Source organism: Xyrauchen texanus, chromosome 9 (assembly GCF_025860055.1).
Source record: "Xyrauchen texanus isolate HMW12.3.18 chromosome 9, RBS_HiC_50CHRs, whole genome shotgun sequence".
NCBI lineage: Eukaryota > Metazoa > Chordata > Actinopteri > Cypriniformes > Catostomidae > Xyrauchen > Xyrauchen texanus.
In genome coordinates, this window is record NC_068284.1 from 48,076,647 (window position 1) to 48,102,266 (window position 25,620).

Below are 25,620 nucleotides of genomic sequence, written 5' to 3' on the forward strand. Positions count from 1 at the left end.
GTAAAAGTGAACATAAGAGTCTTCATGAACTCCCGCACCAGAGCCACTGGAGACGCAGTGGACAAGCTGGACTGGTAATCTGGCATACCGGCCATTTTCCCGGTGGGCCGACGCACTTTGGGGGCGATCAGAGATGGACTGGACATCGGGAGAACCGAGCAGGCCGGTGGGTCAGCCGCAAAACAGGCAGAATGTGCCGCGATGAGCTCAAATTAGCCGCTGCGTTATGCAGAACGGACCACAAAACGGCGGTGCGATATGCCGAAAAGGACAGTGAACAACCCCCGCTCAACTTTTGGGCCAGTTGCTGTGTAAAGGACGATTTCTCTTCCCAGTACTGCCTGAACTCCGGTATTTGCGCTGTCAGTCATATCGGTTCTGATTTGTTGTTGCTGTAGTAACCGAAGCACGAGCTGTAAAGGCACAGCCGTCTTCCGGAAAGGGGGCGGGGAGCAGCAGCTCATTTGCATTTAAAGAGACACACACGAAATCAGCGTGTTTTTGATTCTACCCAAATAGAGGTGTTTATTTCATGATATAATAAATGATCCGTGGGGTATTATGAGCTGAAACCTCAGACACATTCTGGAGACACCTGAGACTTATATTACATCTTGTAACAAGGGGCATAATTGGCCTCCTTTAAAAGTTACATAAATCATAGATAATATTGCCTCAAAATCAATCGTTATACATTACACGCGATGACATCATGGATCGCTGTATAGTGACATACGTGTGTTTGGAAAGTGCTGTGGTCGCTTTTGTTGCTATTGAAGTGCCTTTAACCCACCCCACTGTACTCTCTGGTCGTTATTTGTTTATGTATTATTTATCAGTTACATATAGGCTGATTTTGGCCATTCTGAGATTGTAAACATTGACCAATAACTGCCTGTGCTTGCCCAATAAACACACAAATAAAAGTACTCACCCCACATCTGCCAACAGCCTACGGATGCACAGATTGCACACCTGAAATTATTTTTACAAAAGTTGTCTTGCCGGAGAGTCATTCTATAATCTGTGTGCTGTGTAAACACATAAATGCACCTACATTGAAATATAAATGTAAACACTTATAGTATATAATAATAACAGAAATGAAAACAAAGAACACTCTAATTTATTGAATAGAAATGTTTGCAACAACAGAGGCTTTCTTAAAAATATGACATTTCAATATACAGTATAACACAGATTCCCTGAGTTGCTCTTTGTATGTGCCTTTGAATGCATTAAAGGAATAATACGAGTTCAGATCAATCGACAGCATTTGGGGCATAAAGTTGATTAAACAAAAATGTATTTCGACTCGTCCCTCCTTTAATAAAGCACAAATGTGTGTTCCAGTGAGACACTTCCAATGCAAGTCAATGGGGTTTAATCTGTAAACATTAAAATACTCACTGTTTTAATAGTATAGACACAAGACGTAAACAATACGTGTGTTAACATGATTCAAATGTTATATCCAGTTTTATTAAACGACCGCTAACATTCACATTTCTGGCTTTAAACCCTCTAGAAATAAATGTTTGTGGTTATCAAAATTACATCACAAATGCTGTCGACTGAGCTGAACAGGAATATTCCTTTAATATTTATTACAAACACTACAATGATCACAACATTAAACTGCTACAACCTTAATTGATAAGCTGGCTGAATATGGACAGCTTTGATTTAATAGTTAATACTTATACTTAAAATGAATATTTAAAGGTGCTGTAAGCGATTCACTTCGTTTAGCCACGACCCCTCTTTCCAAAAAGATGTACCCGATACTGTTGAAACCAAGTAGCTCTAAAATACCGGTTGAAACCGCTACAAAGCATGTTCCCACTGTTGTCAAATGCAACAGTAGTGAAATGGCGCCCTCAACTACAAATATAATTATAAATCAGAATATGGCAATGACAACACTATTGGGGCTTTTCCACTGTACGGTACGGCTCGACTCGACTGCTCGCTTTTTGGGGGTTCTCCATTGTGGATAGTACCTGGTACTGTTTTTAGTACCACCTCGGTCCAGCCAAATCAAAACCCTGCTGATCACTGATTGGCCAGCGAGAATCGTCTCTACCAGCATCACTGGATTTGCAACAAGCGATATCAACCCGCTAGTTTTAAAGTTAGCAACAGCGATAGCAGTGTCATTTGTTCACGCGACTTTCGAATTGTGAAAAAAGTACGCCGTGGTCAATAAACGAGGTGCAGACGGGCCTCTCGTTAACGACGAACGAAATGAAAATGTCTTTCAGGAAGTATCTCAGCTGTTGGCTGCACACGGCTACCACCGGACTGACCAACAGTGAAGGGAAAAGTTAAATAAACTTAAGTGACGACAGAACCATCAAGGAAAAGTGGAAGTGGTTCGACCAAATGGACGTTATCTAGACCGGCGAGCAATGGGACGGAGAGTGCCTTGAACTCGGCCACGGCGTTGTTGGGGTCCACGATGGAGGATGGGACGTTTGGTTACGTTAACTCTATATTCTGCTCTATATAAGCTTCACTTTATTTAGTTTAGGGCCAATTTAACTGTTACACTTGTGTAAAATCATCATCAACAACTGCTTTATGCAGCACAGTGAGCTAGCAGCTAACAGCTAGCGGTCGTGCTATTGTTCATTGTTTTTTGTCACGTTTAAGATGATGTCACGGCAGTAGAGGCAGCGTTACTATGACGATCAGCCTATAATCCCACCTACGTTGAGGCGGCACTAAACTGCAGTGGAAAAGCAAGCTCAGAAAAGTAAAGCGAGTCGAGACGAACCGTAACGTGCCGTGGAAAAGTCCCATATGAGAACATGAAAAATGATTGACAGGCGGAAAGCGTTAGAGGCCGCGGCCCACGGACACATTTATATTAGCTTTTTACAAAGTCTAGAGCTGTCACAGAGACTTGTGAGATACCTCATGACTCAAGAAAACTATCCCTTACAGCACCTTTAATTCAAATGACTGTATGACAATTGCAACAGAACAAGCCTGAAAGGTCGGCTACGTTTATTTGAATAAATTTTTTTTATGGATGATAAAATTGGTATTGGTATTGAAAGAAAAGTATATGAATAGGTACATTAGCACTGGCGCCTCACAGCAAGAATGTCCCGGGTTCGAGTCCCGGCTCAACTGGGCCTTTCTGTGTGGAGTTTGTATGTTCTCGTTGGGTTTACTCCGGGTGCTCTGGTTTCCCCCACAAGTCCAAAAACATGCAAGTTAAGTGATCGTGACTGGAGGCTCTAAATTGCCCTATAGGTAAGAGTGATAGTCCCACAGCCACTGGGGGTTGCGTCAGGAAGGGCATCCGGCGTAAAACCTGTGCCAAGTCAAATATGCGGATCACGGATGGTCCGCTGTGGCGACCCCTAACGGGAGCAGCCTAATGAAGAAGTTGATTGCCATTCTTTGGACACATTTGAGCATACATGGTCCCCTAGTCAGTTTTGCTCTCGTCCTCTTTCTCTCGGTTTTTGGATCCGTCTCTTCTGTTCTCTCGTTCCCTCTGAGCTCCTGATAATCTGTCTGTGTTTTCTTTCTCTCTGCTCCTCTTCACTGTGGCTCGAGCGACGGCTTCATCGAAACACATACTGATGGTGCTGTTCCTCTTCACCTCTTTCTCGGTTTCCTTGATGACATCTTTCCCCCAATCTTTCCCACCATCCCAAGTCCCCTGTCTTTCTCTCGGATCCTCCCTTTCTTGCATTGTCCCATCTTCCCGACTCATCCCATCCACATCGGTTTCCTTCAGCTGTTTTTTAACGTTCTCTGTGGTTTCATCGGTTTCCTCCGTCTTCTCATTCTCTCTCTGCTTCTTGTTTTCTATGTGCTGTACGTCTGTTTCATCTGGTTTGGCTGTGTCCACTACCTGGGAATATCTGTGTCTGAGAGTGAACGCAGTGAGCTTGGAGTTTTGTGGTTTGGGTGGGACAATGGGTACGGCCTTCACCCGATATAGCACTTTACATGGAGAATGTTTGGGATCGCTTGTTGCCCGCTCCAGCTCTGGCACGTCAATGTGCTCAACACTATGTGGCAATTCGACGTCTGGGATCATTGCCCCCTCTTCCGTCTCCCTGTCCTCCAGAATCTCGTCTGGTTGATGGATGATTGTGGACTGTTCAAGATCATCACTATATAAAGGACCTTCTTTTACTTCAAAGATCTCTGCTGTTATTCCTTCATGAGAGATATTTCCCTCAACTATGTCTGTAGAACTTAACTCATAACAACTGTCTGTTTTATCGTTGGCGTTCTCCTCAGAACCTCCAACGTTCTTGTCATTGCTCGTCTTTTCTTCATCGTTTTCCTCTATATCGTTGTGTTCTACTTTTTCATCGCTACTTCCTTCTACAGATGCATCTTCCTCTGAGTCTTGAACCATTTCATTGATGTGTACAAACTCTTCCATCTCTTGAGCTTTTGCCTCAGGGTTCTCTTCATTTTCCCACCATTTTTCTTCATGTTCTGTCATTTTTAACTCCTTGGCCTCCAACATATTTTCCCCTTCTTCTGTGGTTTCATCACCTTTCTTCTCTTCCTCCTCTGTTTCACCATCATCCGATGTCCTCATCTCCTCAATCACGTCTCTGTCCCCGGAAAACTTTTTTTGTTCCTCCGGCGGTTGATCTGTCGTCACTTCGTCTTGAGGAGCCAAAGAAGCGGAGTCTGTGGCAGTGAGGTCATCTGCGATTATAACATCACTCACTGTGTTGTCTTGGTAACCGTCGGCATCCAGCACCTGTTGAGCCGCTCCATCTGTGAACTGTCCTGGGATGGGCTCATCTTCCAAAGTCCTCATCTCCTCAATCACGTCTCTGTCACCGGAAAACATTTTTTGTTCCTCCGGCGGTTGATCCGTCGTCACTTCGTCTGGAGGAGCCAAAGAGGCGGAGTCCGTGGCAGTGAGGTCATCTGCGATTATGACATCACTCACTGTGTTGTCTTGGTAACCGTTGGCATCCAGCACCCGTTGAGCAGCTCCATCTGTAAACTGTCCTGGGATGGGCTCATCATCCAATGTCCTCATCTCCTCAATCCCGTCTCTGTCACTGGAAAACATTTTTTGTTCCTCCAGCGGTTGATCCGTCGTCACTTCGTCTGGAGGAGCCAAATAAGCGGAGTCTGTGGCAGTGAGGTCATCTGCGATTATGACATTACTCACTGTGTTGTCTTGGTAACCGTCGGTATCCAGCACCTGTTGAGCCACTCCATCTGTGAACTGTCCTGGGATGGGCTCATCATCCAATGTCCTCATCTCCTCAATCACGTCTCTGTCACCGGAACACATTTTTTGTTCCTCCGGCGATTGATCCGTCGTCACGTCGTCTTGAGGAGCCAAAGAGGCGGAGTCCGTGGCAGTGAGGTCATCTGCGATTATGACATCACTCACTGTGTTGTCTTGGTAACTGTCGGCATCCAGCACCCGTTGAGCCACTCCATCTGTGAACTGTCCTGGGATGGGCTCATCATGGATGCTGATGTTCGAGGCAATCTTGGGCTGGTTGGACACTGGCGAAGACGGTATCGAGTCTGGTCCAAAATATGTGTCTTCTTCACTGGCTTCACTTTCTGGGTTGTCTTCTACCCTGTAGCAATATAAAGGTAAAATATATGACACAAATAATGGACAAAACAGAACAAATTTAAAGGAATATTCTGTGTTCAATAGGGGTTCGATCAATATCAATTGTGGCAAAATGTTGGTTACCACAGAGAATAATTTCGACTCGACAGTGAGACATTTGGAAGTGAATGGGGTCAATCTTTGGAGAGTTTAAAAGGCAGAAATGTGACTTAACTATTTGAGCTGTAAAGTTGTTTAAACCGTTGTTTTTATGGTCGTTAAAAGCCCTTGGTATACTTCCATTTTGACGCGAATGCTCAACGTCTGTGTACAGTCCGACACATGACTGTCAAAGTATATTTCATATAACTCTGTGCATATACACAGGTGTTTGGCGTATACGTGCTACAAATTCTATGAGACACCATACTTTCTCTTCAGGAGTTTAGACACATAACGATGTCTTTACAAATATGTACAAATGCAGGTATCTCCAGACCTCCTGACACACGTGCTTTTGTGGTGAATACATCTTCTAGCGCTTCTTCTGTGAACGCAACAGCTCAAATGTGAGTGTTGCCACCTTGTGGACCAACTAATTAGTGCAAATAACTCCAGGCGCATGCGCATTCTGTGCGTTCAAAGATGTGTACTTTGTTTTTGCGCGTTCTGGATTGGCTCGCGCCTGGTCGACCGCGTTGCCTTAGCGAGTATACTCTTCTGACCGCGAGCGAATACGAACGTGTTTGACGCATGTCCACTTCAACATCTTTGTGATAGGGCGCCTACACACTAGAGTTAACGTTGCGTTAGGGAACGCTGCCAATGCATCGGAAGGTTAGACAAGGAAAACGCAAGTGAAGCCCCCTCATGCGACCAAAAGTTGAGAGCATTTCAACTTTTGCTGTAACGCACTCTGGCGTAGGCCTCCTTTGACCAATGAGAATCTTGGAGAGGCGGGACTAGCTGCGCTGTGAAATTCGAAACAAACAAGCAGTGTACTCATTCCCTGTCCTCTATTATCTTTCTCTTTTAGGCTAAAAAGATAGTAATTAAGGAGAGAGAGCCTGGATAAGAGTTTCAATGTTTACTGGTACATTGTCAAACAGATATATTTTAAATAGCCATCTCTATACGTGACCGCCTCTACCCTCTGTGGTACACGCCTTCCAAACGGACCTTTCGCAGTCCCATGCGTCCAATGCTCCATTGGAGCTCTCACTAGTGTGTAAACAAACTCTTTTAGTACAATGAGTAGCAATACATGCGTCAGTGATGTGCACAGCCGCGGCTCAAGAAAATCTAGGCGGTATTTGGTCAAGCCGCATGGCTGTGCTGATGATGCAATTTGCGTCAGACATACTGTGCGCAGAGCGATCCACTATGCGGACACTGAAGTACACTTATGAGTCATGCTCAATACGTTTATGATAGTTTTATGGTGCTTTTTTTGTAATTCTTAGAGCGTGACTGCCCCAGTTTCATTATATGGAAAAGAGCAGCTTGGACATTGTGCCTAACTACGGAGCCCTTTAGAGGAAAGGGAGGGATTTATGCATTCCCTCACGATAAATTAACCATGGTTTTACTACAGCAACCATATTTTAACCATGATAACCAGCGTGATAATACAGGAAAGCCAAAACTATAGTAATAAAAATCATAATTTTGTGGTTGCTATGGTTTTACTACAAACATTTACATTTATGAATTTGGCAGACGCTTTTATCCAAAGTGACTTACAGTGCCCTTATTACAGGGACAATCCCCCCGGAGCAACCTGGAGTTAAGTGTGTTACTCAAGGACACAATGGTGGTGACTGTGGGGTCGAACCAGCAACCTCCTGATTACCAGATTACCAGTTATGTGCTTTAGACCACGTAGCCTATAGGTAAGTGCACTTTCACAACGGCAATGTCCAATTTTTTATTAACATGAGAACGAGAATAAAAATTATTGGGTGGTTTATAATAATTGGCCGATAAATATCGGCGGCCGATACATCGGTGGATACCTAGTGTTTGTATTAACAACAAGGGGTTACTACGGTCATGTGTACTACAATAATACTACAGAAAAACATGATTTACACCAAAACTCTCCGGTACTTACGTTACAGTGTCTATACCATTCTCCACGTCCTCTGATTCTCTCTCTTCATTCTTCTTTCCATCCATATGAAGATCGTTGATCTTTAAATCATCTGAACTGAGATGCTCTTCGCGGTTATCGATCATTGTGCTAGCTGCAAGAATCACGTCTTCTGATTGGATAATGGATTGCACATCTTCGATGTACTCTGGAAGATATATTCTGTGTTCCTCATCTAAGCATTCTGATTGGTTGCTGGAGCGAACATCTGTCACATTGTTCGTTGAAGCAGATGTTTGTGGACATGACCAGGATAGACCGTGAAAATCACGACTGGATGGCAGACTTTGACAAAACATGACCTCATATTCAGAGCCTTTATCGGAATCGTCATCTTCATCGTCGTCGCCAGGGCTGTATTCGTCATCCGAGGATAATGACAGGGTGGGCATGAAGGGGCGGGACTTATAAGGTAAACTGTGTGATTTGCCAGATAGAGGCCTGTGTTTGATTGTCGGACTGATGCTTTTAGCTGCGGCCACTTCAAAGGCAATACTGTGGTTTTGTGTTGCGCAGGAGAGAGCTTGATTGTCCTTGTTTTCATCCTCCACTTCCTCATCTTCCTCTTCAAAACAGGGTGGCTCTACGGAAAACTCTGGAAAAATCTGGAAAGCAGTAAAAAAAGAAATGAGAGAGTAGCGGATACAGAGTGTACCGAGTTGTCTACCTAGACAGCATTTTTAGACACTATAGGTGCACACTCAACACAAAACCTGTTGTAAACACAGCCTGAGCTCATGAAAATTATGTAGCCATGGCGACATATGTGTAAAACGATATTACGTGTTTCATTACACGTATCGCGGTAGTCCAGAGGTGAAATGTCCACTGTGTGGCGCTAAAAGAGGGTTGTATTTTCTCCCAAAACAGATGAAGAGAAGAGAACTTGTACCCCAACCCTTTACGGGGTATGAGGGGGTCTGTGGTTCAGGTGGTAGAGCGGGTCGGCCATTAATCACAGCATTGGTGGTTTGATTCCCGGCCCACATGACTCCACATGCGAAGTGTCCTTGGGCAAGACACTGAACCCCAAGTTGCTCCCAATGGCAGACTAGTGCCTTGCATGGCAGCTCTGCCGTCATCTCTCTGCACCTCTTGTCCAACCAAAGTGAGACGCTCCAGAAGTGTCCATCTGATGCATGTGTACATAGATGCTTCCTTTGAAAAGTCCTCATAATAGGTTAAATCTACCTTGGACAGATTAACGGGTTGAACTGCAAATGGGTTGCCGTGGACTGTAGGCCAGTGATGCTTCTGTTCATTGATATAAAAATAAACCTTTAAATGCATTCCGAAGCCCCTTTTGCATTGCCTAATCAATGCTTTACTCGTCTGCCACAATTATTAAAACATGCAATATATTTTAATTATTATATTTTTTTATATGTTATATTTAAAAAAAAAAAAATGTCATAATTACAAAATAATTATAATTTTATATTTAGAATTATTTAAATATTTTTTTTTGCTATTTATTTAATTATTTTTATTTGGGGGGCCTTTCTCAGCAAATATTGATATATGCAACTAATTGCAATTAATTCAATTACATCATGTAATTAATTTGATACAAATTTTAATCAATTAACAGCTCCCTACTTAAAAGATGTCTCGTTTTGACCAAATTCTAAGGCAGATTGCATGTACCCTTTGCAGATGAGCCCAGGGACGGATTATGACTTGCAAAGGCCCTGGGGCCAATTATCTCCAAGGGCCCCCCCTCTACCCAAAAGTTGTTGAGCGAGAGGGGGGGAGGGGGATTCGTTGTTCATGCCCAAAAGTTCTTGAGCGGGTGGGGGTTCGTTGTTCATGCTCAAGGGCACCCCCAGGCCCTCAAGGTCCCCTGGGCCCTGGCCCCATTGGCCCGGTCGGAAATCCATCCCTGGATGAGCCAAGAATGCATTTCGAATTGCACAAATTATTTTTAGATAACTTCTGCCAGACCTAAAAAGGTGAAAATTTGCATTTAGTATGAAAAGGCCTTTAGCCACTGAATTGCACCACCTTAATAGACATATTTCAGTAACATTTACGTATTGTATTCCATAAATGACTTCAGCATTGAAAAGGTTATAGAAAAAAGTTATTTATATACATTATTTAATCCAATTTATGTGTATGATATGCTTTTTTTGTTTATTATGTTTGTATTAGGTTAATAGCTTAGCAACATGCTAACACCAGACCGCCTTTCAGAGCGATATACTGTTTGTTTGCCACATGGGTGAGCGTTGTTTCCTATGTATATTGTTTCAAATCAGACACTTATATTGTTCCTTTTGGATTAGGATGCCGACCTATTGAAACAGTATTTCTTCAACTCGTTCACACACAGGTATAAACACACCTGGTTTGATGCACTGCTGTCCATCAAATCGAGGAACCCGAAAGCTTCGTGGAAATCCAGTGGAAAATCCTGTTCACGAAACTCCACATACACGGGGGACAGTTTACAGTCAGTCTCCCACTGAGCTTCTGATGATTCTTGATTCAGGTTTCCTCTCATGTCTGTGTGAAACACATTCAGATTTGAATTCACTCTCTTTTTCATACTATAGAGTGCAACAGTGTTGAAAACCCCTTAAACTCTATATCGCAAAATATTTTTACATTAAAAACGTTAAAGTCCCCGTATACATGAGTCAGGCATATGAGGTGTCATTTGAAAGCTTAGAAACTGAACTTTTCAGTGATAAACATCACTTCTGCATTTATGTAATTTAAAATGACAAAATAAGGCCTCAAATCATTCACGTTGAAAATTAGCGCCCCCTAGAGGTAACGGGGTAGAAATACTTATATGGAAATAAAAGTCTTTCACATAGCACCTAAATGGACAAGTCATATATCAAATGAAAGCTCTCACTATCAGGAATATAACTGTATAGTTAATTTTGTTGCCCTCATACCACAGTTCAAAAGAATCACAAAGAAAAATATGATTTCTGAAAGTCATCAAATACAAATGTTTCTTTTATGCTCCAATAACTGCTGCTGTAAACCTTGAATAGCTAAAAACTTTATATCTACTTTTACCTTAAACAGTTCTCTATATAATGAGTCTTTGTTTACTTGTCTGTGAGATTGCTTGTGTGAATAATCCAATTTTATATTTTAGATGTCAAGAACAAAATATTCAATCCCACAGGACAAGCATGCAAAACAAATCGTCACAAAAAGATGTGACTAGTGATGATAAAATGTTATTTATTGTTGCAAATGAGTGTGTGTGTGTGTGTGTGTGTGGGGGGGTTCCTGTGACAACATTGTAGCCTACAGGGTCTATTGTAGGGGTCTATAGATCTCAGCTTTCTAATGACACCTAGATTGAGCTTGTAGTCCACTCAGAGGCCGAGATATTCAATGAAATAATGAGGGTGTTGCTTGAACTGAACATTAGACTGAATATCTATGGACGAGCACATCTGTGAGGGGTAAAATGTGTTACAGCGCCCCCTACAGTTCACATCTGTGAGGGGTATAATGTGTTAGTGCGCCCCCTACAGTTCACATCTGTGAGGGGTATAATGTGTTAGAGCGCCCCCTACAGTTCACATCTGTGAGGGGTAAAATGTGTTAGAGCGCCCCCTACAGTTCACATCTGTGAGGGGTATAATGTGTTAGTGCGCCCCCTACAGTTCACATCTGTGAGGGGTATAATGTGTTAGAGCCCCCTACAGTTCACATCTGTGAGGGGTAAAATGTGTTAGTGCGCCCCTACAGTTCACATCTGTGAGGGGTATAATGTGTTAGTCGCTCCCTACAGTACACATCTGTGAGGGGTATAATGTGTTAGAGCCCCCTACAGTTCACATCTGTGAGGGGTAAAATGTGTTAGAGCCCCCTACAGTTCACATCTGTGAGGGGTAAAATGTGTTAGAGCGCCACCTACAGTTCACATCTGTGAGGGGTAAAATGTGTTAGAGCCCCCTACAGTTCACATCTGTGAGGGGTAAAATGTGTTAGAGCCCCCTACAGTTCACATCTGTGAGGGGTAAAATGTGTTAGAGCCACCTACAGTTCACATCTGTGAGGGGTATAATGTGTTAGAGCGCCACCTACAGTTCACATCTGTGAGGGTATAATGTGTTAGAGCCCCCTACAGTTCACATCTGTGAGGGGTATAATGTGTTAGTCGCTCCCTACAGTTCACATCTGTGAGGGGTAAAATGTGTTAGAGCCCCCTACAGTTCACATCTGTGAGGGGTATAATGTGTTAGTCGCTCCCTACAGTTCACATCTGTGAGGGGTAAAATGTGTTAGAGCCCCCTACAGTTCACATCTGTGAGGGGTAAAATGTGTTAGAGCCCCCTACAGTTCACATCTGTGAGGGGTAAAATGTGTTACAGCGCCCCTACAGTTCACATCTGTGAGGGGTAAAATGTGTTAGAGCGCCCCTACAGTTCACATCTGTGAGGGGTAAATGTGTTAGAGCCCCCTACAGTTCACATCTGTGAGGGGTAAAATGTGTTAGTGCTCCCCTACAGTTCACATCTGTGAGGGGTATAATGTGTTAGAGCCCCTACAGTTCACATCTGTGAGGGGTATAATGTGTTAGAGCCACCTACAGTTCACATCTGTGAGGGGTAAAATGTGTTAGAGCCCCCTACAGTTCACATCTGTGAGGGGTAAATGTGTTAGAGCCCCCTACAGTTCACATCTGTGAGGGGTATAATGTGTTAGAGCCACCTACAGTTCACATCTGTGAGGGGTATAATGTGTTAGTGCTCCCTACAGTTCACATCTGTGAGGGGTAAAATGTGTTAGAGCGCCACCTACAGTTCACATCTGTGAGGGGTATAATGTGTTAGTGCTCCCCTACAGTTCACATCTGTGAGGGGTATAATGTGTTAGAGCCCCCTACAGTTCACATCTGTGAGGGGTATAATGTGTTAGAGCGCCCCCTACAGTTCACATCTGTGAGGGGTATAATGTGTTAGAGCTCCCCCTACAGTTCACATCTGTGAGGGGTATAATATGTTAGAGCGCCACCTACAGTTCACATCTGTGAGGGGTATAATGTGTTAGAGCTCCCCCTACAGTTCACATCTGTGAGGGGTATAATGTGTTAGTGCGCCCCCTACAGTTCACATCTGTGAGGGGTATAATGTGTTAGAGCTCCCCCTACAGTTCACATCTGTGAGGGGTATAATGTGTTAGAGCTCCCCCTACAGTTCACATCTGTGAGGGGTATAATGTGTTAGTGCGCCCCCTACAGTTCACATCTGTATATTGTGATGGAATGTGCAACCTCAGAGCTCATGGTTTGTCTGACTTAAAATGTTTCTATGTTACAGTTAAAAATCAATTTCTTTATAGAGAAAATGTATGGCATGTTTACTTCTGGAACTACTGCTGTGCTGTATTCCTATAGCTGTAATCACAATATTTCTCAGCATAATTCAGATAATCTTACCCATGTAATCCCCCTCAATGGTTTCATTTTGGTCCTGTGGCTCTGTATCTTCTACATTTGCTAGATTCGTTGTCAGATCTTCTTTCTCTGCTCCTCTGGATGTGTCTTGCTTCTCTGGCGTAACGTTTTCCTTTCCTGTAATCATTGTTAATTCCTTCCCACAATCCACCTGACTGTCCGAGTTGATTTCTAGAACATCATTATTTTTTCTCTCTGTTTGCGAATTCCCATCTGTGGACATCCTCTCGTCCTCTTTCTGCCCTGTGTCATTGCCGTCTTCTGTTTCTGGATGATCTTCCTCATCATCTTCTTCCTTCTCGTTCCAGCCCCCCTGTAGAACACCCAAAGCCAAACCTGACGTAATGTGAAGGGGAACAGTCACTGAGAAGGGTCCTGATATGTGGATACCAGCACGGCGGTCCGCTTTGTTTGTCATGCCCGGGGACCTGGACACGCCTTGCGATGACCCTTCCGTGCCAGTAGCTCCGCCCCCTGCATCCAGACGATTGTAAGTACCTGCAGTCCCTCCACTCACCATGCTCACCTGTGCCCCGCCCGTACGCCGGTACGTCACCGCATAACCACTAGACATGCCCCCACCGACAGTAGACATGCCCTCTGAGCTTCCCGAGGCCACGGACAGGACCAGAGGAGGAAGAATTTGAGGATGCTTCGAATCTGAGAGATGCAAAAACAACCTTTATGTTTTACAGCAGAGAACACAAGCAAGATTCTGGGACCTCATTTATAAAATACAAGTGCAATAACGGTACACTATATGCAGCATGCAAAGCAAGGTTTAATGAGATGATTGTAACAAAGAAAAGATGTGCATGTCAGTGTGGTCAATGAATGAATCTAACATTGATTATCCTTCAAATTAAACCAAATGAATGAATCAGCCGCTCAATAAGTCTTTATTCTTTCATGAGCAGATGATGAAATATTTCTCATACCTTCCACCCCATAAGGCCCTGAGCTCAGAGAGTCCATACTTTTCGCTGGCCGCAGAGACATCTCCTCTTTATCTGTGTTTTTAGAAAATATAAAGAGTGAAAATTGAAACTTTAAACTAGAGAAGAAGACAAACGACAAACTAAGAAACTAAGAAGGAACTAAAATGCTTCATTGGATGTGAGAGGGCAAGTGTTCTTGGCATGGAAATCTCAGATTTTCATACCTTTAGGACAATATTTGTGTTTCTTGCGTGGATCATGCAGTCTCGCACCCAAATTAAAGATAGATCTCCACTTTCTGCCTTTGAGGGAACCCTTCCTCCTAAACAGAATACAGATGTTCATTTCATAGATTCCACATGATCAGTAGAAGAAATCATTGTTTAGAGAGGGATTATGGAAGGTTAGGGCTAAATTCTGAAATGCATACTTCCATACTACTCTTTTACTCTTTTACTCCCCAATTTTGGAATGCCCAATTCCCAATGCGCTCTAAGTCCTCGTGGTGGCGTAGTGACTCGCCTCAATCCGGGTGGCGGAGGACGAATCTCAGTTGCCTCCAAGTCTGAGACCGTCAGTCCGCACGTCTTATCACGTGGCTTGTTGAGCGCGTTACCGTGGAGACGTAGCGTGTGTGGAGGCTTCACGCTATTCTCTGCGGCATCCACGCACAACTCGCCACACACCCCACCGAAAGTGAGAACCACATTATAGCGACCACGAGGACTCCTCCCTCCCTAGCAACCGGACCAACTGGTTGCTTAGGTAGCCTGACTGGACTCACTCAGCACTCTTCCATACTACTCTTACTATTACTTAGTAGCATGGTAGTACGCTAATCCAAACAAAGCATAAGGCTTCTCATACTTCTGAAATACACTTAACCTTCATATAATCTTCGGTTATTATACAATACTATATAGTACGGATAATGTATGAATCGAGACACAGCCAATGAATTGTCAGTCTCACTTGTCAGTGCCGTCGATGATTGCGTGGTATGGTCGCATGAGTGGCGGTCCATCACCAGGACTGAGGTTTCCTGAACAATGCAAAGGCAAAGACTTGAAGAAATGGTCATCCTGACCGGACAGTATCGAGGGTGAGGGAAGGGACTTCCTGCGCTCCACAGCCAAACCTGTGTTGATGGTGAAGGAGACGTGTTACAACAACTGTATGCATTGGTAAACGTTTCAAATAATAGTAGGCTACAATGTTGTCACAGGAACTTAAGAGAATGTTTCAATAAATATTCCGGGTTCAATCCAAGTTAAGCTCCGGCCTTGTCCACACTAAAATGTTTTAGTTTGAAAATGCATTTTTGTCTCCATTTTGGCCTTCCGTCCACACTGAGATGGCGTTTTTGTGTTGTAGTGTGAACTGTGAAAACGGATATATCTGAAAATGATGATGTATTTGTTGTCATGTGACGCAGTCATGTGACATATCCAACCAAAACAATCAAGATGGCGGCACGTGTTATAGCAAAGTACTTGATACTCACATTGATAGCGTTGTTAAAAAATAAATGTTACTTTGTACAACCATCACATTGCATTCCTTCAAAGTGGAACGTTCAAAACGGCGGGATTTCACGCATGTGCAGAAACACGATTTAAGCGTTTTCATACGTTTCAGTATGGACGAGCAACTTTTGGAAAACGCTAGAAAACGCTAGTGTGGACGGAGAGCGTTTTTAAACGAAAACGCCGTTTTCAAATGTATCCGGATTAATGGAGACGTAGCCTCAATCGACTGAATTTGTGGCATAATGTTGATTACCACAAGAGTTTATTTCGACTTGTTTCTCCTGTTCTTTATCTGGGTTACAGTGGGGCACCTACGATAACTAAACAACATTGACAATTTAATGTTGATAATGAAAGGCAAGGAAAGATCCAATACCTGATCCAGGGAAGAGCTCGGCCACATGAGTGAGAATAAACTCCACCACGATGGACTGAACTCGCACCTCCATGAATGCTGCTGTGCCGTTAAAACCGGTTGACTCGATGTCCTTCGATCTGCAAAATAGGACATGCCGATTTCATAATAACTGGTAAAAGGGATGATTGAAGAACATCCAAACAACAAAAAGGATTCATACAGGACACACACCTGAGGAGGTTTGGGGCCCACACGATGGCAAGGTTTCTGGCATGCATGTTGGTCTCCGACGCGTATGTGGACATCTTGACCAGATGTCGCATCAAATATTCCAGAGTCCTAGAAGGAATAGTTCATGCCAAAATCAACACTGTCCATTCCATACCACAGCAGTTCAAAGTGACCACAATTGTCAAGATGTAAAAAATGACCAAAAAACACCATGAAGGTATCACTAAATATCCCATAGGACTCATGCGCTATAATCCAAATCGTAGTTCTAACATGTGTCCTAACCGAATGTGACAAAAACATATGTCACTATAAGCTGTTGTGGGGGGGGGGTCATGCCTAAAAGTAGTTGGTGTGGTGGGGGAGGGGGCTTGTTTTCATAGCTAAAAGTTGTTGGTGGGGGGGGGGTCATGCATAAAAGTTGTTGGTGTGGTGGGGGAGGGGGGGTTGTTTTCATAGCTAAAAGTTGTTGGTGGGGGGTCATGCCTAAAAGTAGTTGGTGTGGTGGGGGGGTGTTTTCATAGCTAAAAGTTGTTGGCGGTGGTGGGGGGGGCATGCCTAAAAGTTGTTGGTGCAGGGGGGCTTCATATCACCTGAGCATGTGTTGATATGTTTACCTGTAATGAGGGACCGGTAGATCCTTCAACACCTCTTTAATCTTCACCAGTCTCTCATCTTCCAGTTGAACAGCCACGGCATCCTGCAGAGAAAAGAGAGGAATAATATATATAACAATACCCTCGCAATAAATTTACCATGTTTTATTATTGTAACAACATTTTACCTTGATATTCGTATTAAAACCATATTAATAATGCAGGAAAACAAAAACTATGGTAATAAAAATCATAGTGTTGTGCTTATTTTAATGTTACTAAAAATACCATGTTTTTTTAAAGTAAAACTATAGTAACCACTACATTAACCATGGCTAATCTATAGTAATCCCATGGTTTCCACCAAAAAATACATGGGTACTTAACTTACACCTCCATTCCACCATTAACTAAAGAGATGCATGACATGCGTGATACATGTCTTTTTAAAGATGTCGCTCCTCAAGTGTTTGCTCTGCGAACGGCATATCCCGCCACCTGATGAGCCTGAGAGCACTGTTCACTGCGTCGGCATGAATCTCTGGATATTTTGATCTAGGATCGACCTTGTTCTGAGGGAAGATCCAGCCTCTCGTGCCCTCCCATCCACCTCTTCTGTGTTAAGTCCAGAGGGACGGCATGAGGAGGCACGGCAGCACAGTGAGGTCGAGCTGGAAGAATTAGAGGAGGGTCTCATGCCAGCTTAAGCACTGCGAGCCCCCCGAACTTCCAATCTAACGTCCTCACCTGTGCAATATGCGTGTGATGAGCATTCTCTATTGGAGCACACGGCCTCATTACGTTTGGCTGCTCTGATGATGGGGATGATGCTGGATCACTCGCAGCTACATGCGAGTGGTCCACGGAGGACATTGCCGCCCCTTCCCCCAGCGAGGGTGAAGAACTTGTGCACGTCAAGGAAAAAGGAGCTTCTTCGTTTCCTTGTGAGAGCGGTTGAAGATCTCGGTCTTGAGTTTTCACCAATCCAGGGGTGGCTGTGGCTCAGGTGGTAGAGTGGGTCGCCCACTAATCGTAGGGTTGGCGGTTCGATTCCTGGCCCAAATGACTCCACATACCGAAGTGTCCTTGGGCAAGACACTGAACCCCAAGTTGCTCCCAATGGCAGGCTAGCACCTTGCATGCAGCTCTGCCATCATTGGTGTGTGAATGAGTCACAGTGTAAAGCGCTTTGAAAACTGCTAAGGTTAAAAAGGCGCTATATAAGTGCAGACCATTTACCATTATGAGTGGTCCCCTCCAGAATAGCCAGAAAAGTCTCGTCTGGATGAATGTTTATTTACAAACTGGCCGCCACCAACAGACCGCAGTCCGGAGGAGCGCACCATTGTTCCCTGATGTCCATGCGGAGCTCACAAAGACCTGCCGTGTGCCTTACTTTTCACGCATTCAGGTTGGTGGTGCTGCCGCCATCACTAAAGTGGACCACGCAGAGGAAAAATGCTACTCAAAGCATCCCCCGGTGGAACAGGTGGTCGCTGCTCACCTCTACCATAATACTGCCATGTGATGGAAATCTCGCCCCGCCCACCTCTCCAAGCCATGCTGACTGATGTCCGCACTGGTTGGAAAAGCTTATACAGCAGCGGGCCAAGCTGGTTCAGCACTCCAGCACGCTGCCTGGCTGTTCTAGCACCATGGACAGCTCTGGCCTTCTTCCAACAGGGTGTTATGCTGGGTACAATCTGGTGCTGAAGGTACTCCCCATTTGAGCTGTTGGAATCTGTTGAGCTGCATGCGCTTTCCTTAAAGACCCCTATTGACTTTGGCCTCATTTAAGGTGGGTGACATGCCGGCACTGTCGACTGACAGCTCATATCTGGAATTTGGTCCAGATCTTTCAAAAGCCACCTTTAAACCTAGAAAAGTCTATATAAGGTTTGATGCGATAGCCCTCGCTTACGCAAATTGCTCTATTGGTGTCAAAGCTCATGCAACAAGAGGCATGTCCTCTTCATGGGTGTGGACAAACGGTGTGTCCTTACAGGACATATGTTTGACGGCAGGATGCGTTAAATGTTCTCTCAAACAGATCGAGTTTTAAATGAACAAAACCGACTTCCCTACCCTAAACCTTTAACCTAAACCTAACCGATAGTGTCAGAAAAAGCAAATATGAGATAAAAAAATCAATCACGTCATTTTGTGGTTGTGGCAGGGTGGAGGGCGGGACCGGGTCCTGATTATACACACCCGGTCCCTTATCAGGCTAATCAAGCCTCTGAGTGGGATAAAGGCTGATTGCGGGCAGTGGTGCGGGAGAGAGAGATCGTTTACGGACATGTCCGTCATGTGTGTGTTGTTGTCTTTTGTTTAAGTTAATCATTAAAATATTATTTATATTGACAAGCCGTTTCTCGCCTCCTCCTTTCCATTGAAGTGCTTTACACTGGTGCTGAATCCCGGGAAGGAGGAGGGATACCCATTGCAGAGTCCTCGACACTGCTGTCCACCCGGGGGAGCGCCGCTGCCATCCGCCGGGGGGAGGGAGTAGCCCGACCGCCCGGACGTGGTGAACGGCCGCCGTCCGCAAGGCGAGTGGGGACTTGACTCCCCGACCGCCTGGAATGATGGAGCCGCTGCCAGGGGTGGAGGAGAGCCCTGCCATCCCCCAGAAACGCGGAGTAGTCAACAGAAGACCGCCGTCCACGAGGGGAGGAGGTAAGTGACCCCCCCCGGAGCGGTAGGGCCACTGCTAGGGGCGGAGGAGTGTCCCCAGGAGTCGCCGTGAACGCGGAGGGGTGTTCTTTCCGCCGGGGGTCGTGGGTCTGACTTCGGTCCGCCCAGTTATTGACAAGCCGGTTCTCGCCGCCTCCTTTCCATTGAACTGCTTTACAGTGGTGCTTCTATGACACTTTGGGATCACGCATGTACTCGCATGCTCGTCAGGACTCGTATCCCGCTCCTTTACATCACAAGTGCAGCGCTCTAACAGTCGAGCTACCACACAATTCGATCACACTCGAACAAGCTTGTAAATGTAGTTGAACATTATAATGAGTCATGTGCTATAGTGAAAGATGTCATAAGATAGCATTGTGTGAGGACCAGGGCGAAAACTCACAGCAAAGCGATCGTAGAGTTCATATGTGAGCAGAGGGTTGGGCAGTTCTCTGAAGTACGCTTTACATACAGAACTGACACAGTGAATATCCTGCAGATAAACATCCTTACTGAGGTCAGGAGTTCCTTCAGAATCAAACTCAGATCTGCAGAGACATTAATAATGTTCATTATTATACACATACAGCGGCCTAATAAAGTACACTTAAATATGTCTGAATGTCATTGCATTAGATTACAACGCAAAGTGTCATTGTGCTTTGACATGTTGTTATCTTGCAAATACCTTAATTTCTGTGTATTGGACGAAACTCCCGACAGTCTGTAAATCCCGTCAACGATTCCATGTTCCTCAATAAATTCACCACAGCTGCGTAATACTAGAGGAACTGCTCATGAGAGCAAGAAAAAGAGTATTATATGCGGCGGACTTTTCCTCTACTAGCCATCTAAACACACACACACATACAAAACTCCGGACTTGATTCGATAATTCTAGTGGTGTGTTCACATACAACGCGAATAGAGCGTTTCGCTCGGTGCGATTACATACAATGTCAATGCAAAGATGCGAACAGACACAAAGTCGCACGGGCCAGCTCGAACGAAGCGAATGATGCAACTCGAAAACACGAAATCGCTTCATTCGCGTATTCGCGCAAGTTTACATTTTTCAACTTGAGCGAAAAATTAGCATGAAATGTTGTCGCGAATGCCTATCAGCATTGAGATTGTCCGGATGTCACTGACGTACTGACGTAGTAGCAGAAGAAATCTGGAAAAATGGATGAAAGAATTGTTGTAGCGGCGTGTGGGAACCCGGAATTGTACGACACAACGTCATACATGTACAGAGACCGGACGAATAAAAGACATCGCTTGGAGGAAAGTGAGCGAGGAAGTTGGACGACCTGGTAAGTTTGGTAAATATGCACGACTACTTGATTCCAGCTATTGGTTGAATGTTACTATGAACCAAGTCGTAGAAGCCCCGCCTCCTGTCCTTTTCCGGAAGAGAAGCGGGAATACTTGCGGATTCGCGTTACTCGCAAACTCGAGTTTAAACACACATTTATAATCCAGCGGTCAAACTCGCGCAAGCAATACGAGGCGAAAATGTTCTTTGCGTTCGTATGTGAACGCACCACAAGGGGTCATAAAATAAAAAGCGACTCTTATGATGTTCCGAGTCATTTTTGACCCGCTATAGGAAATGAACTGGAAATACTAAAATACAGAGATTTTTTTGTTTTTGTCAAATAAAAATCAATAAATCAGACACAATGCAGAAAAAACACCCTGTCATTAATTTGTAGCACAATCAGATTTGACTGTAACAGCATTGCAAAATCTGACACTTCAACACAAGTTGTTTAGAAAAAATGCTACAATTTGACAAATAGTAGTTTTTATAATGTCTAAAAATATAGCCAATGCACAACTTGTGACAATATCTAAAAATGAAGTTGTGATGAAACATGAGCTTAAAGAGATCATCCAATGCATGGAGCGCTGGAGCCATCTACTGGCCATACTTGTTATTTAATGTAACGGTTTTTTATTTTTATTCCAGCAGAGGTCACCAGAGACGCATGACAAATTGTGATGTTTTTGACAATTTGAAATGAAGGTTTTTTTATTGAAGTGAAGATAACATTAAATGTTCTTATTTTATATGAACATGAACCATAAATATCATAAAATCAAAAAAAAAATTTTTAAGTAAACCCTACAAATTCTTACGTAATTACATCTCTAAACTGATTACTTTAATTTTACAGTCAGTAACTGTAATTTGATTACAAGACTTTTAAAAAAGTAATTAGATTACAGTAACTAATTCCTTTTGTAAATTAAATTACATCCAATGTGGTAAGAACAATGTGAACATATTTTGTGTTTCACAGAAAATTTTAAGGAATTCATACAGGTTTGTAACAACATGAGGGTGAGTAAATGATGACACAATGTTCTCTTTTTTTGGTGGGGGGGCGGGGGTTGCACTCACTCTCTTGTGCGGTGGAGGTCAGATGTTCAAGCAGGTCGCATCCGAACACCTTCTCCCGACTTCCTCCTTTTTTGCGTCCTCTCCTCATCTCGCTTCCTGTCACCACCTCTCTAGCTCCAGTCCTGTGGATTTCTGCGCCAGCTGCTTTAATGAACAATCATGTGTGAAGTACCAAACTGAAACCGCACATGATGGCAATCCAGTACATACAGTGTTGCTCCAAGAACCGAACTTGTACAGAGATTTCAGTGATGGACTACATTGTGATTTGATGAATGATTATTGTCCAGAATAGCAGAGAAATTAAATATATCTGTAAAAGAAGAAGAAATAAAAGTATTTATAAGCCGTATTGTCTAAAGAACATGGTGGTATAATGGTGTAAATTATAAATAGTAATACAACTTTCACGGTTACGAAGAATGGTTCCTCTATGGTTTTTGAAAGACCACAGGGTCAACCATCTTCTTATCAAGCACTATTTTTGGTTGGTAAGGGTTACTGAGCAGGTTATGATGTAGCAGGTTATGTAGGAGTATGATTCTTTAGAGATTAATACACATGATGTTTCATTATCAGATCTTCAAATGAGTATATTTTATTTTTTGAGGTCTTTACAACTACAGTTTTGACTAACACACAATAGGAGTCGTATGAAAGTTTAGAAGCTCTACTTTATCAATGCATGTAGATATTATAACCAAAACTGAACAAGTGCTTTGAAATTTGCAGACAAATCAGAAGTGTTACATTTGATAATAAAAATAATTGAAAGATTGCACTGTACGTATTATTGAAATCAGTAAAAACATCAAACTCATCTAATATTCATGTGTCATATGTTGTTGGAAAGATCTCCAAGAGTAAAATACAACCAGACTATTTGTTTTACTCACAGACAGAAATATAGTGAGTAACAGCAAAATATATGTCTTTAACTATTATGTTTGTGTTGCTTGTATGCCACGTTTTTGCTTATAAATTCACGACATATAAACAGAACAAAATATCAGTATTTAGAGTCTGTGATTATCTTTCAATCGAGTCCACACACAAGATAATCAGATGTATAGATCATTAGATATTCCACATGAAGCACAATGTTACATATGACCACCAGGAGATGGCGCCAAATACACGACACAGACTCAATGATGACTCAAATGACACAGAATGAAACTCAATGTACATATTATTGCAGTCAGTAAAAACATCAAACTCATCTAATATTCATGTGTCATATGTTGTTGGAAAGATCTCCAAGAGTAAAATACAATTAGACTATTTGTTTTACTTGCAGATAAAAATACAGCGAGTAACAGCTAAATATATGTCTTTGACAATTATGTTGATGTTGCTTATATGCCGCGTTTTCACTTATAACTTCACGAAACATAAACGGAATAGAAAATATCATGTATCATTATTTAGAGTCTGTGATTATCTTTCAAATGAGTCCACACACAAGATAATCAGATGTATAGATCATTAGATAATCCACATGAAGCACAATGTTACATATGATCACCAGGAGATGGCGCCAAATACACGACACAGACTTAATGATGACTCAAATGACACAGAATGAAACTCACTCTGTGAAATCTCTTGACTAAAATCATGTCTGCATGCTATGCAAACCTTTAGTCATTGTTGTGTTTGCATGTGTAATTAGTTCTTATGTACAATTATTATCTTTTATTTGTTTGGAGATGTTTTTGGACACTATGATCAATTATATTTGTAATGTTGGAACTTTTGATCGCTTTCTCGTATCAACACAAATGTTTTCTCAGATACAGTCGACATGATTGAGAACAAAACAAAAGCTTTTTTCAGAGCCACCTTATTTACACCCAGAGATATATAATGTTAAATTTAAAAAAATCAGCATTTTCTTATACTGAGAGTCTTTGAATGTGTCATAATCTATACCATTAAAAAACAGAAAAGTTTTCTTAACAGTGATACCAAACTCTTGACCCTCCTTGAGTTTTTCTCGAGTTATAAGTCTTTATTTTGGGTGTGCCACTAAAACAGGAAATCATTAATAACACCTTCAGAGCTTAAAGGGTTAAAGCAGATGTTTTCTAAAGAAATTAGAATAAAAGTTTCTTTGTGGAACTTAAATGTTCTCCCATGACCTCTTATTTCCAAGATGTTAAGATAGGGAAGACAAAACCTGAATGAGATCATTTAAATATCTTAATTGTTTCTCCTCGTCAGTGATGAGAATAGATGGAGAGCAAATGAAGAGTTTGCTGAAGTATCCAGATGTTTCTCCAGAGAAAAAGACTCACATGTGTCTCCACTATCGCTTCAGAAGAGATCTAGTCAATGTCTCAAACGTCTGCTATCAAAAGACAAAGACCTCAATATGAACTCGTGATTTAAACAATCCGAGCTATGCTATATACTCTTAAAGGATGTCAACAACGGACTCATTTGTGTCCATTTATAAGTGCCACAATTGTGAGAATTAAATGTTAAGAAGCAACTTTGAGCAATTCAATTCTCCTCAAGGTTCACAAACACAGGAAATGCAAACCATAGCTACAGTATATGCAAAAGAGAAATGCTAATATAAACAGATAGTACACCGGTTTATAAATAAAAAGCACATTTTGTTCAAACTGAATCAAAAATAAAAATATAATCTTAAAAATCGATGAGTGCATTCACCATCTTCATGTGCATCAAAGTTGAAACACAAATGTTGTGGTTTTTCCACGACATGTGTATTCAGTGTGTTAGATTCTGTATAATATACTTCATAAAAGCTCTGCAGACACTTCACAACACTGGCATCAGTGCCAGCGCTCGGGTTGGTCACGTGCCACCCTGACACGATTTCCTCCTCTAGGTTTGTGAGTTTTGCACCAATTCAAGGCCACACCCTCAAACCTTTCTTGATATCTGACTCTAAGTAACACAACAGATTATAATTCAAATTCTGCGGATCATTTGAATCTCTCAAACCCCTCTGGAAGGTTTTGCATCATTTTAACATTTGACAACATTTAACATTTCAGCACATTTGTTCCTCATCCTCTCTCCAGCACTCTTGCGGAAACGAGTGATCTGATCTGAAGGCCATGACGGTTTTACGCTCACATCATCAAATAAACTCACAAGCCATTCCTCACTACATAGGGCACGAGCTGTGGATGCTATCCAGTGGCCATCCCAAACAGTCTCTTTAGAGCCAAACTCAAATAACGGATTGAGAAACGCAGAGAATAATAAAGTTAAAATGCTGAGTGCTTACCTTTCTTTCTACACCGGCACAAGCTTCTGTGTAAAATGTCTGTGACGCAAGAAACCACAGAACTTCCCTCACGGACTTCCTGAGTCTTTTAGTTTCTTTCAGTCTTGATTCTTCTTTGCTAATTGACGCCTTCATCTCGGCAGTGTCTCGTTGTTTATGCATCTGTGCAACTGATTAGTACGAGAATCATCAGGCCATATACAACTATATTTTAGCTTATATTTTGTCTTTAATAAAGTGAAAGACAAATGGGGACAATTGGACACAAAGAAACAAAGCACAGTGGAGGTATTGATATTTCATAGTATCACACTGTAAACCCTAATGTTGACATAACTGGAGAAATCAAGTTGTCTTTATTAAACATTACTTGCAGTGTCAAGATGTGGATACAAATATCTAAATTGCTAGAACACCGTAACTTAATTAATAATAATTTAATTGTGGGAATGA

At 42.7% G+C, this 25,620-nt stretch overlaps 1 protein-coding gene across 3 annotated transcripts; it reads right to left on the reverse strand.

Moving 5' to 3' along the window:
* Nucleotides 1-1,127: 1,127 nt before the first annotated feature.
* Nucleotides 1,128-25,209, reverse strand: LOC127649109 (rho GTPase-activating protein 31-like). Of its 3 annotated transcripts, none has more exons than XM_052134053.1 (15): nt 25,168-25,209; nt 21,900-22,212; nt 20,178-20,280; nt 19,893-20,037; nt 16,832-16,914; nt 16,215-16,322; nt 16,002-16,120; nt 15,069-15,234; nt 14,321-14,418; nt 14,097-14,168; nt 13,141-13,818; nt 10,072-10,232; nt 7,686-8,329; nt 5,204-5,594; nt 1,128-4,747 (listed from the first exon to the last, which is right to left on the reverse strand). In XM_052134053.1, exons 2-15 carry the CDS (start codon nt 21,985-21,987, stop codon nt 3,443-3,445), a joined length of 4,161 nt encoding a protein of 1,386 aa, XP_051990013.1. In that variant the 5' UTR covers nt 21,988-22,212; nt 25,168-25,209; the 3' UTR covers nt 1,128-3,442. The 3 variants fall into 3 exon arrangements, with proteins under 3 accessions (XP_051990013.1, XP_051990011.1, XP_051990010.1); XM_052134051.1 differs by having other exon boundaries at nt 4,976-5,594; XM_052134050.1 differs by having other exon boundaries at nt 1,128-5,594.
* Nucleotides 25,210-25,620: the final 411 nt, after the last annotated feature.

Coding starts and splice junctions, on each gene's coding strand:
- LOC127649109 (XM_052134050.1), bottom strand. CDS start 21,987: ATGAGGAGAGGACGCAAAAAAGGAGGAAGTCGGGAGAAGGTGTTCGGA. Junction 16,323..16,831: donor CTACCGGTCCCTCATTACAG/GTAAACATATCA, acceptor TATTCCTTCTAG/GACTCTGGAATATTTGATGC. Junction 8,330..10,071: donor ACAGCAGTGCATCAAACCAG/GTGTGTTTATAC, acceptor ACTGCTTTCCAG/ATTTTTCCAGAGTTTTCCGT.